The sequence below is a fragment of the Mustela putorius genome, unplaced genomic scaffold (genome assembly GCF_011764305.1).
Source record: "Mustela putorius furo isolate JIRA1106 unplaced genomic scaffold, ASM1176430v1.1 tig00003909_pilon_pilon_pilon, whole genome shotgun sequence".
NCBI classification, from domain to species: Eukaryota; Metazoa; Chordata; class Mammalia; order Carnivora; family Mustelidae; genus Mustela; species Mustela putorius.
In genome coordinates, this window is record NW_025422057.1 from 11732312 (window position 1) to 11753886 (window position 21575).

General features: G+C 50.5%; 1 protein-coding gene across 3 annotated transcripts; it reads left to right on the forward strand.

Annotated features, from left to right (window-relative positions):
- Positions 1 to 195: 195 nt before the first annotated feature.
- On the forward strand, positions 196 to 21021 carry SFXN4 (sideroflexin 4). 3 transcript variants are annotated; one of them, XM_045068461.1, is made up of 15 exons: positions 196 to 397; positions 1800 to 1865; positions 3468 to 3542; positions 4135 to 4161; positions 4248 to 4302; positions 6878 to 6903; positions 7613 to 7666; positions 7772 to 7828; positions 7964 to 8029; positions 9077 to 9149; positions 9994 to 10109; positions 13644 to 13729; positions 15144 to 15261; positions 18869 to 18992; positions 20140 to 21021. In XM_045068461.1, the coding sequence occupies exons 1-14, from the start codon at positions 359 to 361 to the stop codon at positions 18962 to 18964; spliced, it is 954 nt and encodes a 317-aa protein (XP_044924396.1). In that variant the 5' UTR covers positions 196 to 358; the 3' UTR covers positions 18965 to 18992; positions 20140 to 21021. The 3 variants fall into 3 exon arrangements, with proteins under 3 accessions (XP_044924396.1, XP_044924397.1, XP_004751897.1); XM_045068462.1 differs by lacking the exons at positions 18869 to 18992; positions 20140 to 21021 and adding an exon at positions 16233 to 16701 and having other exon boundaries at positions 197 to 397; XM_004751840.2 differs by lacking the exon at positions 18869 to 18992 and having other exon boundaries at positions 199 to 397.
- Positions 21022 to 21575: the final 554 nt, after the last annotated feature.

Genomic DNA, 21575 nt, shown 5'->3' on the forward strand with positions numbered 1-21575 from the left:
AAGGTGGGCAGGCTCACGGGGACCGGAGCGGGGGTGGAGGCGTGGGATCTGGGGCGCTGGAGCGCCGGCACGCGGTGACAGCGGGCAGCGGGAGTTCGGAGACCGGGCAGCGGGCACACTAGGCGCGAGGGCAGGGCGCAGGCACGCGGCGACACGGAGCCGCGGGCGCGCCAGGAAGCCGCCGCGGGGAGGGGGACGCGCGCGCGCGCCCGGGGCGGGGCACGTTGCCCGACTCCTCCTCCGCGCCTGGCCCGGCGGCCGCGGCCTCTCCGGCGGCCACACGGGTCCCAGGAAGCCGAGCGGTAGGAGGAAGCGCGGGGGCCGAGCGGGTCCCTGGGTGCGGCGGCGCGGCTCCCTCATGGAGCCCAACGTGCGCTTCTGGATCGCCGAACGTCACGTACGGCCCGGGCCCGGCGCGGCTGGGGGCGGGGTGGCTCTGGGCCCCGTGAAGTCGCCGCGAGGAGTCGCCGGCTGGCCCGGGTGACCTTGGGCAGGCCACGTGGTCGCAGCACCCGCCTTCCCACCACAGACCCGGGGAGGGGACGAAGGGGAAACCCATGAGTGCGGGATGCGGACAGCCACGGCCGTTACCGCGTGTCATCTCCGCCCCAGGCCTGGCTAGCGAGGGTCGCCACTAGGTCGCCCTGCCCTGGGGAGTCAGCTCCCCCGTCCCCCGCAGGTGTGTGTCCTCTGACAGGACAGCCTGAGCTGTTCCTGAGCATCAGGTTGGAGAGGAACAGGTGCTCTCAGGAGCCCCCAGCCTCCCAACCGGGTAGGCTCGACCACTCAAATGACGCGGTGGTCGTGGGGCCCGCCAAGGACAGGAAGTCGCTGCGGCCCCGCCTCCAGCCGGTGACGGGGCGGCGCTGCCCAATGGAAATGTGATGCGAGCCGTATAGGTCATTTAAAATTTTCTAGTAACCACGGTCAAGGGGGTAAAAGGAACAGCTGAAATTAATTTTAATAATATATTGTATTTAGCCCAACAAATATAAGATATTAACATTTCAACACGTAATCGATATAAAAATTATTAGTGAGGTATTTACATGCCTTTTTTTTCCCCCCCTAGAAAGTCTTTGAAATCTGGGTATATTTTACACATACAGCATACTTCATTTTGGCCTGGCCACATTTCAAGGGCTCCATAGCCACATGGGGCTAAATGGACAGTATAATTCTAGAGTGGTTCTCTTTCAACCTTACCTAAAGTAGGGCCCAGACAGGTTTTCTTAGGTGGGGAAGTTGAAAGGGAAAGGGAGTTCAAGCTTTCTTGGCAGAGCCAGGGCTCAACGTTGGGCGGAGGGTGGGGGTGGGGTGGGGGGGTATCCTTGGGAGCAAATCATGCCTCCAGGTGTGATCAGGCAGCCTTTACTAAGGCCTTGCTGGGGGTGTCCTGTTCTTTACCACTCAATTTAAGCCTTATAACAAGGATAAGAGGGTAAAGAAACAAACGCTGAGACCCTTCTAGGTAGTTGGTTCAAGGTCATTTTTGGGATGGGGACTAGGCCCATTTGACCCCCAAATCTGGGCTTTTAACCTTCAAGAGTAATTTGATGTTGGAGTGGTTAAGAGCACAAGCTAGCTGGTCCTTTCCTAGCTGGATTTCCCTGGGTATGCTCTTGAGCTTTTCTATGCCTCTTTCCTCACCTTTAAGATCCGGGGGCTGTCCTGAAGATTCCTGGAGGTGCTTCCATTGAAAGGCCCTGTAAGGGTCTCAAAAATATTATTATTATTATTAGCATATTGTCTATTTTTCTGCCACCATTAACCTCTCTGGTGCTTTTCTCCCTCTTAAGTCTTTCATTCAGAGATTTCTTCAGTGGACAGAATTGTTGGATCCTACAAATTTGGTTGTTTCAATTGTAAGTACTTCCTTGTTTTCTGAGATAAGACATTTTACATTTTATTCTGAAATGTGAAGACTGCATCCCTTTGAAAGCAATTGAAACAGAATCCATATATATTATGTTTTATTCTTTCCAAATGAGCTCATTAGATTGGAAGGTTGATAAACAAAAGCAGACCAGTAACACCAAGGTTGGTGTTGCTGCTTCAGAAGGGATCAAAACAAGTCCCTGGTAACGGAAGACAGACGGACAAAGGTGGCCACCGACCTAGACCTAGGGTGCTATGGGAGGGGTGCGGCAGGAAACTCGGGGAGGGTGTTGAGGGAGAGCTGGAAGGAGGAGGCAGGCAGGAAAGGCCAAACAGAGGGGACTATAAGCTAAGCCCAAGGGAGAGAGCAGGTGGTCCAGTCAGTGGGGCTTTTAATGTGGGGGAGCAGACAGGCCCTCAAGGGCTTCATATGGTCCTTCATATGGGAGGGATTGTATTTGGCCTACAGGGCCAAGGTGAGGTTTGTGTTCCAGAGGGTCTCTTTGGTCACCATGTGGCGCGTAATCAGAGGGGACCAGACGGTAGGTAAGGTGATCTGCTCAGGGGATGGCTCGGCTGTCCAGGCGGAGACAGGGGTTTGCACCAGGTGTGGCTGAAGGCTCAAGAGGAGGAGATGGTGTATCCCCAGCAGCAGTCCTTCAGGGCCAGACTCACAGGGACACTCCCATCCTTGTTCGCAAGATCTTCCGCGCAGCCTTGTTTGGAATAGGGAAAAACAACCTGAATTCCCATCAGTAGGGAAATAGAGAAGCATAACGTGTTATATTCATACCGTGGAACACTCATAAAAGTTAACAGTGATGATCTAGTTATCAATGTATATATTAAGTGGGAAACAGCATACATGATGCTAAAGGGAAAACATGTCTACAGTGTTTACTGGAAAAAGCGGGTGCTTGAGGACAATATTTATTATGCAAATTCCAATACAAAGACCCAATACTACTACTTTGTTTGCAGATACATGTATTTGTGTATATATAGAAGTATAAAAAAGTGGACTCGGATTAATACCTTGAACTCATAATAGTGGTTACTTCTGATAGAATGGGGAGACACAAAACTGGGGGTGATGGCTTTTGGGGGGAAAAAAAGAGAAAAAGTTGGAAGCAGATAAGACTGAATGTTTACTGTTGTTAATTCTGGATAAGGGGATTATGAGTGTGTACTCATTTCATTGTCTTTTCTGTATTTAATTCTTTTTTCTCAAATAAAGAAAAAATGAAGAGAGGAAGTAAGCCTGAGTGGACCAGATGTGGGAGGAAGAGAGAGGAGGGACTTCCAGGTTCCTAACTTACAAAGCCAGGCGGATGGGGGTAGCACTCAAGGAGACAGCTGTCCTCAGCTGTCTAGGGGCAGGGGGAGGTGGCAGCCACCAGTGGGTCAAGCTGCTGGAGCTCTAAATCTGGGTGACACACAGCACTGTCCTCATGGAAACTATCAGGGAGTAGAGAGACTTGGCCACGTGTTGCATTGAAATCAGGTGTAAATGAGCGTGGGATTCCTAAACCATTTGGACAGATCTAAATCATGGTATCATTGCTTGATTTCTTTCTATCTGATTATAGGAAAAAATAGAGAAATCAAGGCAACTATTGTTAAAAAATGAAGATGCAGCCATCCGGGACTTGGAGAACCAAAGGGTATGTCTCCTGTGCTGGGTTCAAGGTTGGGTGTGGTTGCCTTCAGGAGATCTCTGCTTGCATGGTCTGAAATCAGGTGGAGTTTTTTCATTAGTAAACACCACCCAAGGGATCTGCTTTTCAAAACTTGGTTAGTGTTTTTAGATGTAATTAGTATTCTTTTTCATTAACCAGATTACTAGTAGGAGAGACTAGTATTAAGCAGAAAAAAAAACTCCCAGGGTTCTTCTGTGCTTAGATATTAGTGGGGATTCTCTGTGGCTGATCCCTACAGCCCCACGGCAAACTCCGGAATGCAGACAGTCCTCTGAAGTCAGAATCCATTGCCCATTAGAAGCAGTGTTCCAGATCAGGGTCACACTCCTGCCCCAAGACTTAAACCAGTATTTGTTGTCTATCTTGCCGTGGATGGGGCTTTCCAGAGTCCACAAACATCACTCCCATCAAGCAGCCTGTGGAAATCACACAGGCGTCACTTGCAAACGGCCTGCTCTTTTTTGAGCCAGGGGTAGGCTGGAGTGGAGATGGGTTTTTTTTCTCTTTTGCTGCCAATTTACTTTTAAGAGCTCTTGCTTATTTTTTCTCTTGTTAGATAAAAGATGCCTGGAAGAGAAGTCTCGTAAGTTTCAGCCCTTTTCTAATTTTTACCCTCTGACAAAAACAAAGCCCAACATGAGTCTAAGCTTTGTGTTTACTTTTGTGAAGTCAACAGTGCATCCCGACAGCAGCAAACTGATCCCCGTTCCTTTTCGACCTGCAGGTGAGCTGATTCTAATTTTCAGAAGTGGGTTGGGAAACCATGGTTTGTAACAGTTCAAAAAGTCTGCCTTATTATTATTATTATTATTATTATTATTATTTTCCTAGAAGGATTTCTGACAGTGAGTGTGGAAATCATAGCTTAAAAAGGATGGTTGCGGGACACCTGGGTGGCTCAGTTGGTTGAGCAGCTGTCTTCAGCTCAGGTCATGATCCCAGCGTCGTGGGATCGAGTCCCACATCGGGCTCCTTGCTTGGGAGGAAGCCTGCTTCTCCCTCTGCCTCTGCCTGCCATTCTGTCTGCCTGTGCTCGCTCGCTCTCCCCATCTCTCTCTCTGATAAATAAATAAAATCTAAAAAAAAAGGATGGTTGCATCAGAGTCTGGGGTTGATAGTGGAAAAGAGCAGGTTTGGGACCTGGAGTTGTGTCCAGTCCTTGGAAAGATCTGGGCATTAGGGGTGAGGGCACAGGCCTGGGTGTGGAACCTGCTTCGCTCTGTCATCTCCCAAGAAACGCACAATCATTTGGTGGTGGTTCCAGAACTTGTAACTCAAAAGTGTTTTGAACTCTGTGTATTATTTTCTCTCCCTGTATGTTAAGTATCATGAGGGGAATAAAACCCATGATTGTAAAGGGCCCCTTTAACTATAAAATTCTCTCTGTTATAAACAAGAAACTGAAAACAACATGAATATCCAACAATTCAGACTGTAGTTAAATAATCCATTAAAAGGACTGAGGTACCGGGGCGCCTGGGTGGCTCAGTGGGTTAAAGCCTCTGCCTTCAGCTCAGGTCATGATCTCAGGGTCCTGGGATCAAGCTCTGCATGGGGCTCTCTGCTCAGCAGGAAGCCTGCTCCCCCCCTCCTCTCTGCGTGCCTCTCTGCCTGCTTATGATCTCTCTCTCTCTTTCTCTCTGTCAAATAAATAAATAAATATTCTTTTAAAAAAAAGAAAACATTTTTAAAAAGTCTGAGGTACCTCCTGTGTGTTAGTGTAGAAGAATGAGTCTCTAGGAACCAGTATTAAGGAGGAAAAAGGCAAAGTATAAAACAGCATATAGTAATCCTCTTTGTGTGAATGAGTTCTGTGGGCAGAAGAGAGTGTGCAAGTTTGCATCTGTCCTGATAGATGTTGTGAAGGGAAAAACCCTTGCTCCTCCTCTCGATGCTTCACTTTTTTTTTAAAGCCTATCCGTGTGAGTTGGCATTCTTTTAAGTAATCTCTACACCCAACATGGGGCTCAAACTCATGACCCCCGAGATGGAGAGTTGCATGTTCTACCAACTGAGCCCACCAGGCGCCCCCGAGGTTTCACTTCTGATACCCGATATGCAGGCTTTTCCCACAGCCTTCAATTCTGCAGCACCTGCCATATGTCCTACAGTTTTCACTCTTTCCACTCTGATCCTCTTGACCTGGAGGCAGCAGGAGACCCCACGAGTGAAGGGCTCAGTCCCACAAGACCACCCCACTTCAGATGCCAATTGAAAGTCCAGATTCTCACCTGGACGTCTGAGCAACCCGCTGTAGGTTGGAGCTTCCCACACCTCCCTCCTTGGGTTTGAAATTGCTGGTATGGCTCGCGGACCTCGAGAAGATGTTTTCCTTACTAGGTTCTCCGGTTTATTAAGAAAGGGAACAGATGGAAGAGATGCTCAGGGCTTTGGGGGTGGGGCTGGGGAGGGCGGGGCTTCTCCCGAGAAGGGAGGCTTTGTTAGTATGGTGGACGAAATCCCAGGCCACTGTGACTAGCCCTGCTTCCAGCCCCTTTCCCCTCCCTGGAGGCAGCAGGTGGGACTGAGAGCTCCAACCCCCACTTCCCCCACCTGCCCCTTCCCCTAGCAACCAGCCCCCTCCTAAGGGGCTTTCCAAACATCCCCTTATTAACATCAACTCAAGTGAGCTGGAAAGGGGCTGTTAGGGTAAAAAAGACACCCATTTCTCCTTTTTTTTTTTTTTTCTTTAAGATTTTATGTATTTATTTGACACAGAGAGAGATCACAAGGAGGCAGAGAGGCAGGCAGAGAGAGGGGTGGCGGGGGGAAGCAGGCTCTCTGCTGAGCAGAAAGCCAGATTCAGGGCTTGATCCCAGGACCCTGAGATCATGACCTGAGCTGAAGGCAGAGGCTTACCTCACTGAGCCACCCAGGCGCCCTCCATTTCATGTTTTTATTGCTATTCTCAGGAAATTCCAAGGGTTTTAGGATCTCTGTGCTAGGAACAGGCATGAAGAGCAAATCCAGGTTTCTTCTCATAAATGACGGCATCACGAGTATGCTCGGTTTGCCGTGAAGGATGAATAGGTTATGATACTCTTGCCTCCGGTGAGAAGGACTGCGAAGGCCGGAGGGGGCCTCCTTAGGTCTTTCTGGATGGTGCTGACTGAAATGCTTGCCTTACGCACTTGGTTATTATTAGGAAAAATAACAGAATGAGTAAATAGACTGTCCTTTGGTGCCCGTGCTTTCAGGGTGCTAGAGGGCAGGTTCTCGGGTTGGAGGGGCGCCCCTTTCTGGCCTCCTCTCTCGGCCTGGGCAGCGGCGGTCACTGACCCTCTTCTCTTCTTTGCCAGCTTTCCTACCTTTCACGGCACCCATGGTGAGTCGGCTTGACACCCCAGGTGCAGGAGGATGACCCTCATCTCCTAACCTCAGTGGTTTGTGTCCTCCTGCTCTGGACCCCTGTCCCACCACAGCCTGGTAGATGTCTGTGGACGCCCTGTCTCTGGCCCTTGTCTGCTACTCACGTGACTTCACCCAGTCCGCACGCTTCCCTAGTCAGGCGCTCCAGCCTGTGCAAGGTCCCAGTGTCATAAGGTGATCCTTTGTTTGGATGCCTGGTGTGCACAGAGCACTACCAAGGAGATGGAGGACAGGCTCCCTGCCTCCAGCACACGTTATCGTCCGTTACCTTCTCTCCCTTGACCCTTAGCCCCCATACTTCCCCTCATTTGGGATCTGGAATGGCCCCCCAGCGAGGCTGTCCCACCTGGACTCTCTGTCACTTCTTCCACACTCGCCCTGTGGCTGTGTCCACTTGGGAGTGCGTGCTCCCCAGCTGCCCCGTCCTGTAGCATTGCACAGCTTGGAAGCTGGGACCACTGTGAGATGCCCCCAGGTGTCCTCAGTGTCCTGTAGGTGTTCACTGAGCATCGCTCGCCACCGCCTGGCCGCCTCCTCATCCCAGCTCCTGGCGGGGGGTGGGAGGGGGGGCGCCTCAGTGCAGCATCTTCCCTGCGAAGTTCTTTGCCCCCTGGCAAGCTCTCCCTCCCCCCAAACACTTAAACTCCGCTTTATTTTCTTAAAAGGTATTTTTCTCGATGGTGTCAGTAAAAAGTCTGAAGTCTCTGGTTTTACCTCAGGTAAAAATCATTTCTATTTCTATTTCTATTTCTATTTCTATTCCTGCATTCTTCTGTGCTCACATGATCGTAGCGTGTGATCTGTGTGCCTCTGTCTTTCTGCAGGTTTCCTTCTATACCTACACTACAGCGTTCAACATGGTCAATGGGAATGCAAGTTATGTGAGTATTATGAGGCCCAGGGGATAGGCCATTCTGTGTTATTTCTTTTAGAGTTTGTTTGTTTGTTTGTTTTAATAATCTTCCCTGGGTAAAACCATGGTGTTTGCTGAATACTTACTTTTGTTTCTTCCTTAGAATCGTCACCTATATGAGAGTCTGTTACTAGGGACAGGAGTGATCGCCTCTTCCTCCTTTTTTGGAGTGGGTATTTTAAAAATCTGTCAAGTCTGTTTCATTCCTCAGATCAAAAGAAACTATTCTGAATTACAGATTTGTTTCAGCTTAAACAATTTAGAAAGTATGACCAAGGGGTACCTGGGTGGCTCAGTCCGTTAAACGCCTGCCTTCGGCTCAGGTCATGATCCTGGGGTGCTGGGACCAGGTCCCACGTCAGGCTCCCTGCTCAGCTGGGTGTCCGCTTCTCCTTCTCCCTCTGCCCATTTCTCTCCCTGCTTGTGCGCTCTCTCTTTCTCTGTCAACTAACTAAATAAAATCTTTTTAAAAAGAAAGGAAGAGGGGCGCCTGGGTGGCTCAGTGGGTTAAGCCGCTGCCTTCGGCTCAGGTCATGATCTCAGGGTCCTGGGATCGAGTCCCGCGTCGGGCTCTCTGCTTGGTGGGGAGCCTGCTTCCCTTCCTCTCTCTCTGCCTGCCTCTCTGTCTACTTGTGATCTATCTCTGTCAAATAAATAAATCTTTAAAAAAAAAAAAAAAAAAAAAAAAAAAAAAAAAAAAAAAAAAAAAAAAAAAGAAAGGAAGAAGGAAAGTATGGCTAAGACATAAGAAGGGAAGTGGTCCCCTGTCATCCTGTCACCCCCTGAATAACCATAGGAGTATCCCAGGTGTCTAGGCATATACTCAGTACTCCAACCTTTTTTAAAAATTTACTTAAGAAAAAAAGAATTTACTTAAACTACATAAACATGTTATGCATGTTGTGTATTGCTTTGGATATCAGGATACTGTGGTTAAAAATATAAACATTAGAGTCAGATAAGCCTGGGCTGGCCCCAAGACTCAAATTCTTAGCAGCTCAGAGACTCGGGACAAGTTACCTCCCTAAGCCTCCGTGTGTTCCTCTGATAACCAGGCGAACACCTCAGTGTTGCAAGAATTAGAAAATACATGGAGAGCACTTGTGGTGGCCCGCACTGGGATAGGAGCTAGGTCGATGCCAGCTCTCTGCTACTGAGTGTGTTCAGCTGACTCTTTGGTCTGTGCAATAATGGTTTTTCTCTCTTCTTTTTCTAGTTATTTCCTGTTTTGTTCCAGATGCGGGTGAATCACGTTTTGTTGAAAAGAGCCCTTCCCATCATCATTCTCAGTAAGCAGGAAGCATGTGATCTCCGTGCCCTTTGAGCCTTCCTACACCTTCAGGGACAGCCTGGTCCCTTGGCCACATGGTGACTGATGACAGCTGCTGCTTGCAGCTTCCTGAGGCCTCCAGGCCCAAGTTGGGTCCTTGGTTTGAGAAGTGACAGTTGCTTTATAGCTGTGTTTTCCACTGTCAAAGGATGAACGCACACCCGGGAACACAGATTCACCCTAAAGACAGTGCCAGCCCTCTGCGTGTTCAGTTTCACTTTGTCCTGCCAAAAACGTGTGGGTAGTAATGTCATTCCTCCATTTCCAGATGGGGAGGCTGAGATAGGAAGGACTTTAAGGAACTGTCCTAGGGTCATACACGGAGCAGTGGGTGGCTTAGGGAGCTCCATCCTGGTGGGCTGACTCCAGTGGAAGTGACAGACATAATTAACCAATAATTTGAAGCTTGCCAGCCCGCAGGTACACTGACTCACACCCCAGATTTGAGTTTGAAAATTGTAATGGGGAAACTGTTAACAGAAACCTAGTCAGACCAGCTATAGCACAAAAGGGGGCCATATTTCAAGGACCCAGGGATTTGTCCTGGAATCCTGTCAGGGGGCTGGACTGGACCTGCAGGGGTGCCAGAGCCTGGCGCTGTCGTGGTCAGGACCCCAGAGTGGGAGGCCAGCGGTTCTGACCCAGCTCCAAAGCCCCGGGACAGAACATAGTTAGCCAACTCCTGACCACTTGAGGGGTGGGGAACCATGGCCATCAGAGAAAGACGCTTGACACCAGAAAGGATGTTCCTCCATTGGAGCAAACTCACCCACCATGGTGCATTTTCTTCTTCACACCCACAGCCCACGTTAGTGGAATGAATGTTGTTGCCACCCGAAGTCTGGAGCCCATTCGAGGCATTGAAGTCATGGACAAAGAAGGCAATGTCATGGGCTATTCCAGAAAAGCCGGGACAAAGGTAGGAGGATGCCATGGATCCCTAGCTGGCTTGCCTTTTGGCTAGAGCATGGAGTTGTCTGTTTGAGAGCTGGGAACAAAGTCATATCTCCCTTCAATCTTGCCTTATCCTTTTTCCCCGCATGTGGAGGGAGTGGTTTTACATTTTGGACCACGATGTTTAAAAGATGATGTGTTAGTCTGGGTTTCCAGAGAAACAACCAATAGGATATTGATTGATTGATTATAATTGGCTCACGCAATTGTAGGGCTTGTAGGCTAGTCAGGTGTCAGCCCCCGCGGCAGGGGCTAGAAACTCTCCAACTCCCGGCAGCTAGAAACACAGGAGCCTGTGCTGTCGTCTTTAAGCAGGTTTTCTTCTTTGGGAAGAAAACCTTCTAGATTTTGCTCTCAAGGCTCTCCAGCTGATTAAATGAGGCCCAGTCACACTGTGGAAAGTAATCTTATTTAAAGTTAACGGACTGTAGATGTTAGCCGCATCTACGCAGCGGCACGACAGCATGACTGACCGCCACAGACGGGCCCCCGCCAGACGCTGGGCCTCTCTCTTCTGTTCTGGGCCACTGTTCTTCCAGCTGAGCTTCCGGCCCGCGGGCTGCTCTGTGCTCGTGGAAGTCGGTGAACCCCTCTCTGGGTTTAAGAGAAATGTTTCTTCTCCACCTCACAGCAGATTTTCTTATAGTCTTCATCTTGAAGGACCAGTTTGCTCTCAGAGAGTGGCCTTCAGCGCCTGGGTGGCTCAGTCAGTGAAGCGTCTGCCCAGGGCTTGCGTCATGATCCCAGGGCCCAGGGGTCGAGCCTCGCTTGAGTCGGGCTTCCTACATGACTGGGAGCCTGTTTCTCCCCTTCTCTCTCCCTCTGCCTCTCCCCCTGCTTGTCCACATGCTCTCTCTCTCTCTCAAATAAATAAACAAAATCTTAAAAAAAAAAATGGCCTAAAGAAATTCAGTGCTCTGACCAGAACGCCTCTAACAGGCCTCAATTTTTAATAAGATTTATTATTAACTATTTTATTCTTTTGATCAATTCAGCACAGTGGCTTCTGTGTACATTCAGCTTAGAGAAACTGGGATGGTCTAGGGTATTCTCATTTTGGCTGTGGACTTTTTAAAAAATACCTTCTTAGCAGGTGAGTTTTTTTTTTTTTTTTTTTTTTTTTGGTCTCCATGAAGTGACGTTAGCTAAAGAATGGAATTTGAGGCAGTTGTTTGCAAATGGCATGAGGAACAGCACGGAACAGCCCAGTGCAAAATGAAGGGAACAGCTTCTCATGGTGTCAGGACCCCTGTCCGGACACCTCCTGCCCCCTGTGTTGGCAGAAGAGGAGGTCAGAAAAGATGGCTGCTCGTTCAGTCAGTAAATACATCACTGCTCACCTCACAGAGCACATTCCTCTAAACCCTATCTGCAAGTCACAAGGCGGATCATAAACCATGAGATATGTGCACCAGATTCCTGCCAGCCCATGCAGTGACATGTCTGAAAATAGTGGCCACTCTCCTAAACGAATTACAGTAGAAACATAGTAATTACAGGTAACAAGGGGAGAAGTGGCTGCCAAAAATAAAATCCTTGCTTTTGAAATAAAGATTTTGTGCCTAAGAGCCACCCCAGCAAGCTGTTTTTATTGAGATATAATTTACATACAATAAAATTCATCCATTGTGAGATTCTAGTTTGATGAATTTTAGTAAATGTAAGCAGTGATGCAGTTATCACCACAGTCCAAATTTAGAACATACTCCTCCTAAAAATTTCCCTCGTGCCCACTGAGTCACTCCCTTTTTCCAGCCCCAGAGAAACACTGATCTGCCCAATGTCTTCACACTTTTGACTCTGCAGAACTTTCATGTAAGTGGCTTGTACAAGCGTTTTTGGTGCCTGACTCTTCACTCTGAAGTACTGTGTACCCACCAACAATCTGTTGCTTTTTTTCTGGCGGGCAGCCTCGCATGGATGGCCATACCGACCGCATCTGCAGATCCCTTCCCCAGGCAGCGGGTGTCTGCACTGTGTCCAGTCTGGGCGGCTCTCAGCGTGCGCGGGTCTTTATGTGGGCGTCTGTTTCTGTTTCTCAGTGGCTCCCTTTACCTGCAGGGCATTAGAGCTGCTGTAAACTGTGCACACAGCTGAGGAGAAGAGTTGAGAGCACCTGTTTAATCTGCGACTTGCCCTTGTGTGCCACACACCGCCAGGAGCTGTGCTAGGCTCACCTTGGCCACGCCCTTAGCTGCTCAGCCACGCCCTCAGCCAGCTCGGCCACGCCCTCCGCCGCAGGTGCTCAGCCTTCCAGGAGAGGCTGAGGGCCTCGCACCCCACGAGCTGTGTGGATGTCTAGCCCAGATATCTAGGCCGTCTCTCAGGGAAGAACTTCATTTTCTGCATGAAGGCCAATTTAGGATAAAAGGAAGATTTGATGCTCTGCCCTTTTTTTTCCCTGTTTTGTCTATCTTCCTCTGAAGAACAGAGTCTGTAGCTGTGCGTAAGCATAAGCATTCTTTCATCATTTCCCCGTCACCAAATGGCTATGGTCTTCGGCTAAAATTTCAGAAACGACGCAACCAGCACTATCTGATTGTAATAGGGCACCTTTGATCAGATTTCAGGAGCTGATCCATGCTGTTTTCCTGGGGCTGGCCTTGGAAGTCACTCCGCTGCAAACTGTCCAAGGCCTCCCGGTGCCCCTCAGGACGGGTGTCCTGTTCACACACAGGGGGACAGTCCCACTGACATCGAAACACACCACCCTCGGCAGCCGCTTTTCTCTTCCTGGAGTGGTTTTATTTTATATTCCTGAAAGTTTATTTATTTTTAAAGATTTTATTCATTTATTTGAGAGAGAGAGAGTAGGAACATTGAGGGTTGAGGTGGCAAAGGGAGTGAGAGAAGCAGACTCTCCGCTGAGGAGGGAGCCGGTTGCAGGGCTCAATCCCAGGGCCCAGAGATCATGAACTGAGCAGAAGACCGATGCTTAACCCAGTGATTGAAAGGTAAACACGTGGTAGTCCTCAGGGACAAACCCAGCCTTCCCAGCAAGGGGACGATTTTTCTACAGGCTTTGCTTGTGCTTAGTGAGTATTGTAATGGGCAGTTGGCAGACCGAAAGGGAGACCACAGTGGAGTTGGTGGAAAGTAAATACTTTTTTTTTTTTTTTTTAAGATTTTATTTATTTATTTGACAGAGATCACATGTAGGCAGAGAGGCAGGCAGAGAGAGAGGAGGAAGCAGGCACCGTGCCGAGCAGAGAGCCCGATGCGGGGCTCCATCCCAGGACCCTGGGATCATGACCTGAGCTGAAGGCAGAGGCTTTAACCCACTGAGCCACCCAGGCGCCCTGGGAAGTAAATCCTGGCACCAACCCCCGCCGTCCTCCAGCTCTGTACAGGGAGGGCCTGCCTCTGCCGCTCTTCATGTGCGGTATTTTCCTAAGTGAGACCGGAGAGCCGCTGTTTGCTCATCTCTGTCTGAAGTTGCAGGATCCCGGGCCGTGGTCTCACTCCATGTGCTAAGGTGCTTCCTTTCCATTCCCGCTAGGCCGTTAAAGATACAGCGACATCCAGGTTAGTACTGTTCGGGACCACCGCTTTCATCCCTGAAGTCTTCTCACACTTTTTTGTGAGGTAAGAGGCAAACACACCTCCCCAGGTAGGAATAAACATTCGACCCTCAAAATCCTTATGAAACTCGTCAAACACTGAACCTGGTGGGAGGGACGGGAGAAGGTTGTTCAGTCATCTTCCCGCTAAACTCTTCATCACAGCTGATGGTTGCACAGCGCGGATACCAGACGTGCACGTTCCTTAACCCTGGTCTCTCACCCAGGCCCTGTCCTCTGTTAGCTGTGTGTTCCCTGGACACGCCCCAGCGCCTGCTGAGGCGTGGCCCCTCGGGTCTTGAACGCCAACCTGAGGTGGTTCACAGGTTCTCCCCGCTCCGATGTGCTGGGCAGATTGCTGCAGCCTGCCTTCCCCCTGCACGGCAAGCGGGTTTTAAGTTAGCCTGAGTGGCCCAGAGTCAGTGGACCGTCATCCCGTTTGAGAAGCAAGAAATGGCCTCTTCGGAGGAAGGCCTGGGGACCAGCCAGTGTGAGAAACCCAACACGCAGTAGCGTAGGCCAGAAGGCAGATGTGTTGGTTTAGATCCTGGCTGTGGGCAGGGGACCTGTGTAGCCTGTGGCCGCCGAGCAGAAGCTCTGCTCCTCGTCTCCATGCTGTGAGCTCCCTGTGTCCTGCCATACCCTGGCTGCTCCGTGTTGCGAGGGACGTGACTGCCCGCACCTCCCAGCTCATGTCCTCTAAGCTTCCTGCCAAGGGATGAAAAACAGCAGACCCCAGGGAAGGCAGAGAATGTCTTCCCCTCAGTTGGAGTCCGTTGGCCCAGATGGGGTCACCTGGCCAGTCCCCTCTGTCCAGCGTGGCGGGCTAGGAAGCCTTTCTTACAACCACGTCAGGAGCGCATTTTTGAGAAGCAGGCGCGTGCTGCTTGGAGCCAAGTGTTCCTCTCTGTGGCCCAGCGGCTGGATGGGGGTAGAGACTTCTGCTGGCCCAGGCTCTTCCTGGACCCCACTGGCTGGGTCAGAGCCAGGGCGCCTGTGGAAGCCAGGGCCCTCCAGTCTGTCCCTTAGACCCCATTCGTGGCACCAGCTACCTGGGGGGAGAGATGGCGGTTGTTTCCCAGTGGCCACCACAGCCACGAGAGTATCCACGCTGGAGTGACCTCGGTGCCCCTTCTGACTCAGCCCTTTCATCCTGCGTGTGAAGAAACCCCAGGCTCGGAAAGGGGAAGTGACTCACCCGACACCACCTGGTCTGTCCATGCAGACCCCCGCCGGTTCCAGGACCCTGGGTCTCTGCCTCCTGGGCTGGGGTTCACAGGCAATGCCTGTGACTTGTGGGCTTGACGCAAATCGAGCAGTCGGTCAGTGCTGCCTCTTTGTGGCTGAGTGGGAACTGAGGCATGGGCCACAGCTGCACGCAAGACCATCCAAGCCTGGGGCCAGCCCCCCCAAACAGTCTTTAACCTTGTCTCTTACAGGACCGAGTTTTTCCGGCAGTATCCATGGTCATTGTGGACCTTCAAGCTGTCTTGTACTGTCTTAGTCATGGGACTGATGGTGCCACTTTCTTTTAGTCTATTCCCACAAATGGGACGGGTAAGTGCCCCCATTCAAATTTCTTTAAAAAAAAAAAAATCAAAAAACAAACAAAAATACCCCAAAACCTTTTTTCTTCTCCTTGTCAGAAGAGTAAGATAAATAATTCTAAAAAATCTGCCAAGTGTAAAAAGTATAAAAATAACTTTATTTAATCCTGTCCCTCAGATCACTCGTGCAGTTTTGAATTCTGTTTTTCCTAGTGGGGTATCAGAAGCATTTTTCTGGTACATTTAAAACACCTTTGGGATAGTTTGCATAATCATAATATTCCATTGTGAAGTCCCATACAGTGGGGCTTTCTTCAGTGACAGAAAGGTTTCATCTGTGGGCTCATATGACAGCCACTAGCCACTGTGGCTCTGTGGCTGTCGAGCACCTGCCATGTGGCCGATGTGGCTGAGGAGCTGAATTTTTATTCTGATTTAAGTTGTGTCCCCACGTGCCACTAGTGGCTACTGGGTTAGCACAGTTCTGTCGACTGGGATATTCTCTAATTTATGATGAGTCAGATGACCTGGATTCAGAGTCCCAGCTCCTCCATGACCTTGGTCAATTTTCTGAAAGTCTCTGAGACTCGGTTTCCCTCTCTGTTAAGGAGAATGGAAGAGAGTAGCATCTCTGAAAAGGGTTGTTGCTGCTGTTGCGGACATTGCTGATATAACAGATGTCACTGATTTCTGGCATTTCTGAGCTGGAAATTTCAAATGCCTGTTTCTGTCACTGAAGTTAAAAATCAGTGATGGCTTCAAAAATATTTAAATTTCTGCAGCGAGCTTGTTCCAAACCCAAATTTTATCATTCTAGGTTCACAGAATCATTAGTTCGGGCAATTGAGCCAGCCTATAACAGAGAAACTTGAGGCTACCGTAGATGTCTGCTCTCCTCACTCTAAGAGTGCTAAGGGATGGGATGGGGTGGGCAGCTTCTCATTAAAATAAAATGTTAGAGAATATTTTTACTCTTTACAGGCCCATCTGTTAGAACACGGTTTGTCACAGTAAGATTGCAGTAACAGTGACCCTTTTGCAGATACTTACTGTGGATCACGTTGGTACTCCAAAGCAGGCAGCTGACCTGCAGGTTAGGTCATTGACAAAAGTCTTTCAGTCTTGGGGGAGTTCCTGCTGCTCTGCTTCCTCAATCTGGCTTCCCCCTGGGCTCTTGGATCCTGTCCACACACACAGAGGGCCTCCCCTGGTGGACCAGAAGCGAGGTACGGGGCCAGCTGTGAGTAAACGGGGCCTTGCCCTTGAGTAGCTATGAGAAAGCAATGGCGTGTGGCCACCAGAGTCTTTGATCTGGGGACCTGGGGAGGGAAGGAGCCACAGAGCCCAGGAATCCTGACCTGGCTGAATTCCAAGGGAATGACGGGGTGCCTGGGTGGCTCAGTCTTTAAGCGTCTGCTTCGGCTTGGGTCATGATCCCCACATTGGACTCCCCTGCTCAATGGGAATCTGGTTCTCCCCCTCCCACTCCCCCTGCTTGTGTTCCCTCTCTTGCTGTGTCTCTGTCAAAGAAATAAAAAAATTTTTTAAAGATCTTTATTTATTTATTTGACAGAGAGAGACATGAGAGAGGGAACAGAAGCAGAGGGAGTGGGAGAGGGAGAAGCAGGCTTCCTGCTGAGCAGGAAACCCAAAACAGGACTCGATCCCAGGACCCCAGGATCATGACCTGAACCAAAGGCAGGCGCTTAATGACTGAGCCACCCAGGAGCCCCAAATAAATAATATCTTAAAAAAAAAAAGTCCGAGGGAAGAATCTTCTGCAGAGCTCCTTTCACTGGCGTGGGGGAGTCAGAGTCTAGAACCAACGAGTTTGTTGTTTGATAATTGGGTCTCTTTCTAGTTGTCTTGTACATGTCATCATAGGTCGTGGGATTCGTTTTTCCGATGTTAGGAGTAACTCGGTTCCCTCCTCTGTGATAGCATTTTGGTGGCTCATGACTGCTTTCTGTGACTGGGGACCTTGCAGGTACAAGGTCACCTGTCTTATAGAGAGGCACACAGATGAAACATTTCCGTCACTGCAGACAGTCCCACTGGATGTGGCATCAACTATGGAATATTTTGAAGTATTGAAACCATCCCAGGTTTTTTTTAAATGTCCCAGAAAAATGCTCCTGATCCAGTGGCCCACCAGTGGCCAGAGCAGCCCTCCCCCCTTCACCGCCAGCTCTCTCCCTGGCCTCCTTGAGCCTGGCGGCCACTGGACTTCAAATGACAGGGCTGAATGGATGTGTTTGGGTCATTGGGCCAGCGAGGGAGAGACCCCCTGCACACAAGTAGCCGCCGATGCAGTGGGAGGGCAGGGGGACACAGACACGCACGGGGTGTGTGGGCACAACAGAGGCAGCGTCAACAGTCGGGCACTGGGGGCAGTGGCAGGGGATAGGACTTCTGTTTATCCAGCACCTTCTGTGTCCTGGGGACTGTGCCAGGCAGTCTCTTGTCTTCAAGACAACTTTTCAGAGTAGTTTATTCCCATTTTACAGAAGAGGAGCTTGGGGCATGGGAGAAGATCAGAGTCCCCTGTGGGCCGTGGGGCTATGGAGGGGTGGGCTAGCTGGTGAAGGACGTCACAGGCCCCCCACGGTGATAGAAGCTCATATGGAGCCGGTGACGGAGAGGTTTCAAGGGGGAATGGCTGAGTCGGGTCGTATGTTAGAAACATTGGATGCCACCCTGTCAGTGGGGCCATCCTGGAGGCCGGGAGAACAGCTGGGGGGCTGGAGACATTTCCTGTCTAGAGGTGGTGGGGGTTCGGAGTAAGTCCGTGGTGGTCGGTTACAAGTAGTTGAATTGGACAAGTTAGAACCTGTGAGCATTCAGATTGGGGGCGGGAGGGGAAGTGAAGAGAAAGGCATGGGGTGGGGGGGTACCTGCATGTGCGGGTCAGGTTTGATGCCAGTAGCCGGGAGTGGGGGGAAGGAAGGGCTCTGTATTAACTAGCGTTGGATTCGGTTGGAACTGAGATCCAGAATAACCGTGCCCTCAACGAAGCAGAGGTTTGTTCTCCCTCACATGAAGTGTGGGTGTCTTGAGCCCACTGCGCAGGTGCACACACCTGTGTCTTTCCACATCAGCTTGATTCAGTCATAAAGCAAAGTTGATCATATGATGAAGCAGGTTCAGGATTCCACTCACTGGCTTACCATGTGATGAAACTTGGCTTCTTACACGGTGCACAGAGCAGGACAGAAGGCAAGCCACAGCGAACCAATAACAGAAGGATGTAGGATGTGAACAAACCAAATGCAGGTGTGGTTGAGATGAGGCCCAGGTCCCGTCCAGGTCAGCTCCGGGCACTCGCGGCTTCTGATGTTCAAGAGGGGAGGATCTCGGTTCTGTCCGGACATCAGTCTGGCAGAGCCTTGGTGGCCAGTTGCCTTTTTTAAGTGGTCAGACATAGCGGGATCACGTTTGAAGAGTCTGATGGCAAAATTTCTCCTTTTAAAGAGATTTAAATGGGGGGGGGGGTGCCTGGGTGGTTCAGTTGGTTAAGCATCTGACCCATGAGATCAAGCCCAGCACTAGGCATGGAACCTGCTTAAGATTCTTTCCCACTGCCCCCATCTCCCACTCACATGCACTCACTCTCTTAGATCAAAGGCTGGCTGGGCTGGCTGGCTTTGTTCGGTCTTGGACCCCTGCGGACCTCCTCTGCTTCTGCTTGTTACCAGTTCTGGGGTTTCGGCTGATGCTGGTTCCATCGATACTTCGTAGCTGGTACGTTTAGCCTTGTACCTTTAACTGCTCGCATCATTGCTTGACACTGGCTCCTGCTTGACATGAGAGACTCCATTCTGCTCTCTACAGTGAGGCAGCCAGCCCAGTAAGGCAGCTCTGTGTCAGAGTCCGCAGGGGTCTAATTCCTTCCAGCTCCGCAGCCACCATCCCTAGGGTTAGACCCCATCTTCAAGGTGCAAGATGGCACCTTCCTCATTCCACGTGGCCAGGTGGTACTTCCACCTCTGGTGCATTGGCCCAGTCATGTGGCCAAGCCGTACTGCAAGGGAAGCTGGGAACTGAGGTCTTCTGGATCTACTTCAAATTCTGCTGCTGTAGAAAAGAGCAGGTGTGGCAGATGGCAGTCTGCTACAGGCTTTTGCAGAAAGGGTAACATGTGACATGTGGAAGTAATGCTTACCTGCTAGAAAGTAAACATGACCAAAAGGCTGTAGAGAGATTAGGGAAAGAAGAGAATTGCCAGCCAAGCCAGGAAGGCTACATGGAAGAGGTAGGCTGTGGACATGGATGGATGTGAACAGGCAGAGACTGGGGAGGGAGGGCATTCCAAGTGGGGGTACAGGAGAGCTGAGTCCAGTGTAGCTGGGCACATGTGGCTGAGTATGACAGGCCAGAGGCTGGGGCCAGATGGCAGGTTCTGCATGGCCAGGCTGAGGAAGCAGCCTCTCCCCTGAAGGTAGCAGGTGGGACATGCAAGGCTCTCAGGGGCCAGAGTTGAGGTGAGAAATGGAGTCTGTTGGGTCGTGGACATTGGGTAAGGTGTGTGCTATGGTGAGTGCTGTGAAGGATAAACCTGATGATTCAGAGACCTGTACCCCTGGGGCTAATCATGCATTATATGTTAATTAAAAAATTAAAAAATTAAAAAAAAAAAAGAAGACCGGCAGAATGTTAATAAACCAGAGTGACGACTATATGAGGGTTCACTATATTCTGTCTGCATTTGTTTGTAGTTACAGTTCTCTGTAATGAAGTGTTTCAGAAGTTAGGTGTCTTGCTATCTACCGGACATCCCTGAAAAAAGCGGGACTGGGAAACAGATGCTTTCTGAAGTTTTTTTTTTTTAACTTCTAAGGCAAGGAAAGTTCTTCACATAAAATATGAAGAATTTGACTTTGTTTTTCAGATACAGTGCAGTGAGCTCGAAAAGGAAATTCAGTCTGTGACCGAAGAAACAGAACTCTTCTATAACAGAGGGGTATAAGAACGCGTTTTCAGTGAGTTTGTTTGGTTCCTGCTTGAACACCTTCCTCGCTGCTTGAGGCATCCTTCGGAGAACCCTGCGGGAGGTCTGGAACCGAGGTGTCCGCGCCCACATGTTGCCTTACACTTACACAGGCCACGACCGACTCCAGGCTGGTGCCTGGGCTTTCAAGCCTGGGTGGACGAAGAGAAAGGAGAGGCTGTCCTGTCTGACCCCCCGCACGGGGCGGCAGAAGGAATGGCTGATGGAGGAGTCAGTGTTCTGGGTGTTCATCAGCCTCGGAAGGATACTGTGAAATGACTAATAAACTTATCGAAAGTTGAGTCGTTGAAAAAATCCAGTAGGAGGGTCCACCAGGCCCAGGGCCCAGGCATTCATTGCACTGACGGCCCATCTCACGGTAAACAGGAACTTCTGGTGAGCACTGAAGGCCTCCGAGCCCCAGAGCCATCCCGTCTCCCTCAGCATCCTGCCATTTTGGACTGCTTAGAATCTTTGCCCTCAGCTGTCCGCCTCCTCTCCCCTCATTGGAGAATAACCTTGCCTCCTCCTTCACAGTGAAAACCAGGACTGCTGGCTGGCAACAGAACCTCCCGGAACCAAATCTGCAGCCTCTTGCCACCCACGCCCGGCCTTCCCTCCTCCTCGCAAGGTCAGCTGGGCCCTGGCCTTGGGCTCTGGGCCCCTCCCGCCTCCTGATTTCCTCAGGGCCTCGCTCTCCAGCTCCTCCCTCCTTCCCAGTGGCATACGAACTACTTGAGTCACCAGCCTTATTAAAAAAGCAAACAACTTTTGAGAGCCAAACTTTGTCAAAGATCATCTTTCCTCACTGTTTCCACCCGCCTCACACTCTGCTAAAACTGCTCTCTCCTCCCGGCTCCACCCCGAGGCCCAAGCGCCACGCTGCTGGCTGCTCAGACCCAGCCCTGGGCTTGCTCATGGAGCCACAGGCCCAGGCCCGTCCAGCGGTGCCATGTGCTCCACCATCCAGATGCCCACTTGAGACCATCTTCCCGCCCAGTCTCAGGAAATGGCACAGCCACGTAACACAGTATCGTCACCCTTACTCCTCCCCTCCCCTTCAAGCCCTTTCAGTAGCTGAGCCCAAAGGGATCAGGTCTCTAAGCCCCATTCCTCTGAGGTCAGTGCTACAACCTACCCAGTCCAACAGCGTCCCCTGCTGGTATCACTCTTCTGTCCTCTGGCTCCTCCAATCCGGGCCCCAGCCTGCTCTGACAAATACTTGCGTAAAAGCCTTGGAGGGCTTCCCAGTACATCAGTTCAAGTCCAGAATCCTTAACAGGCAGGCGAGAGCCTTGACCGTACTCAACTCTTGCCACTCCTTTTCCTCACTCTTG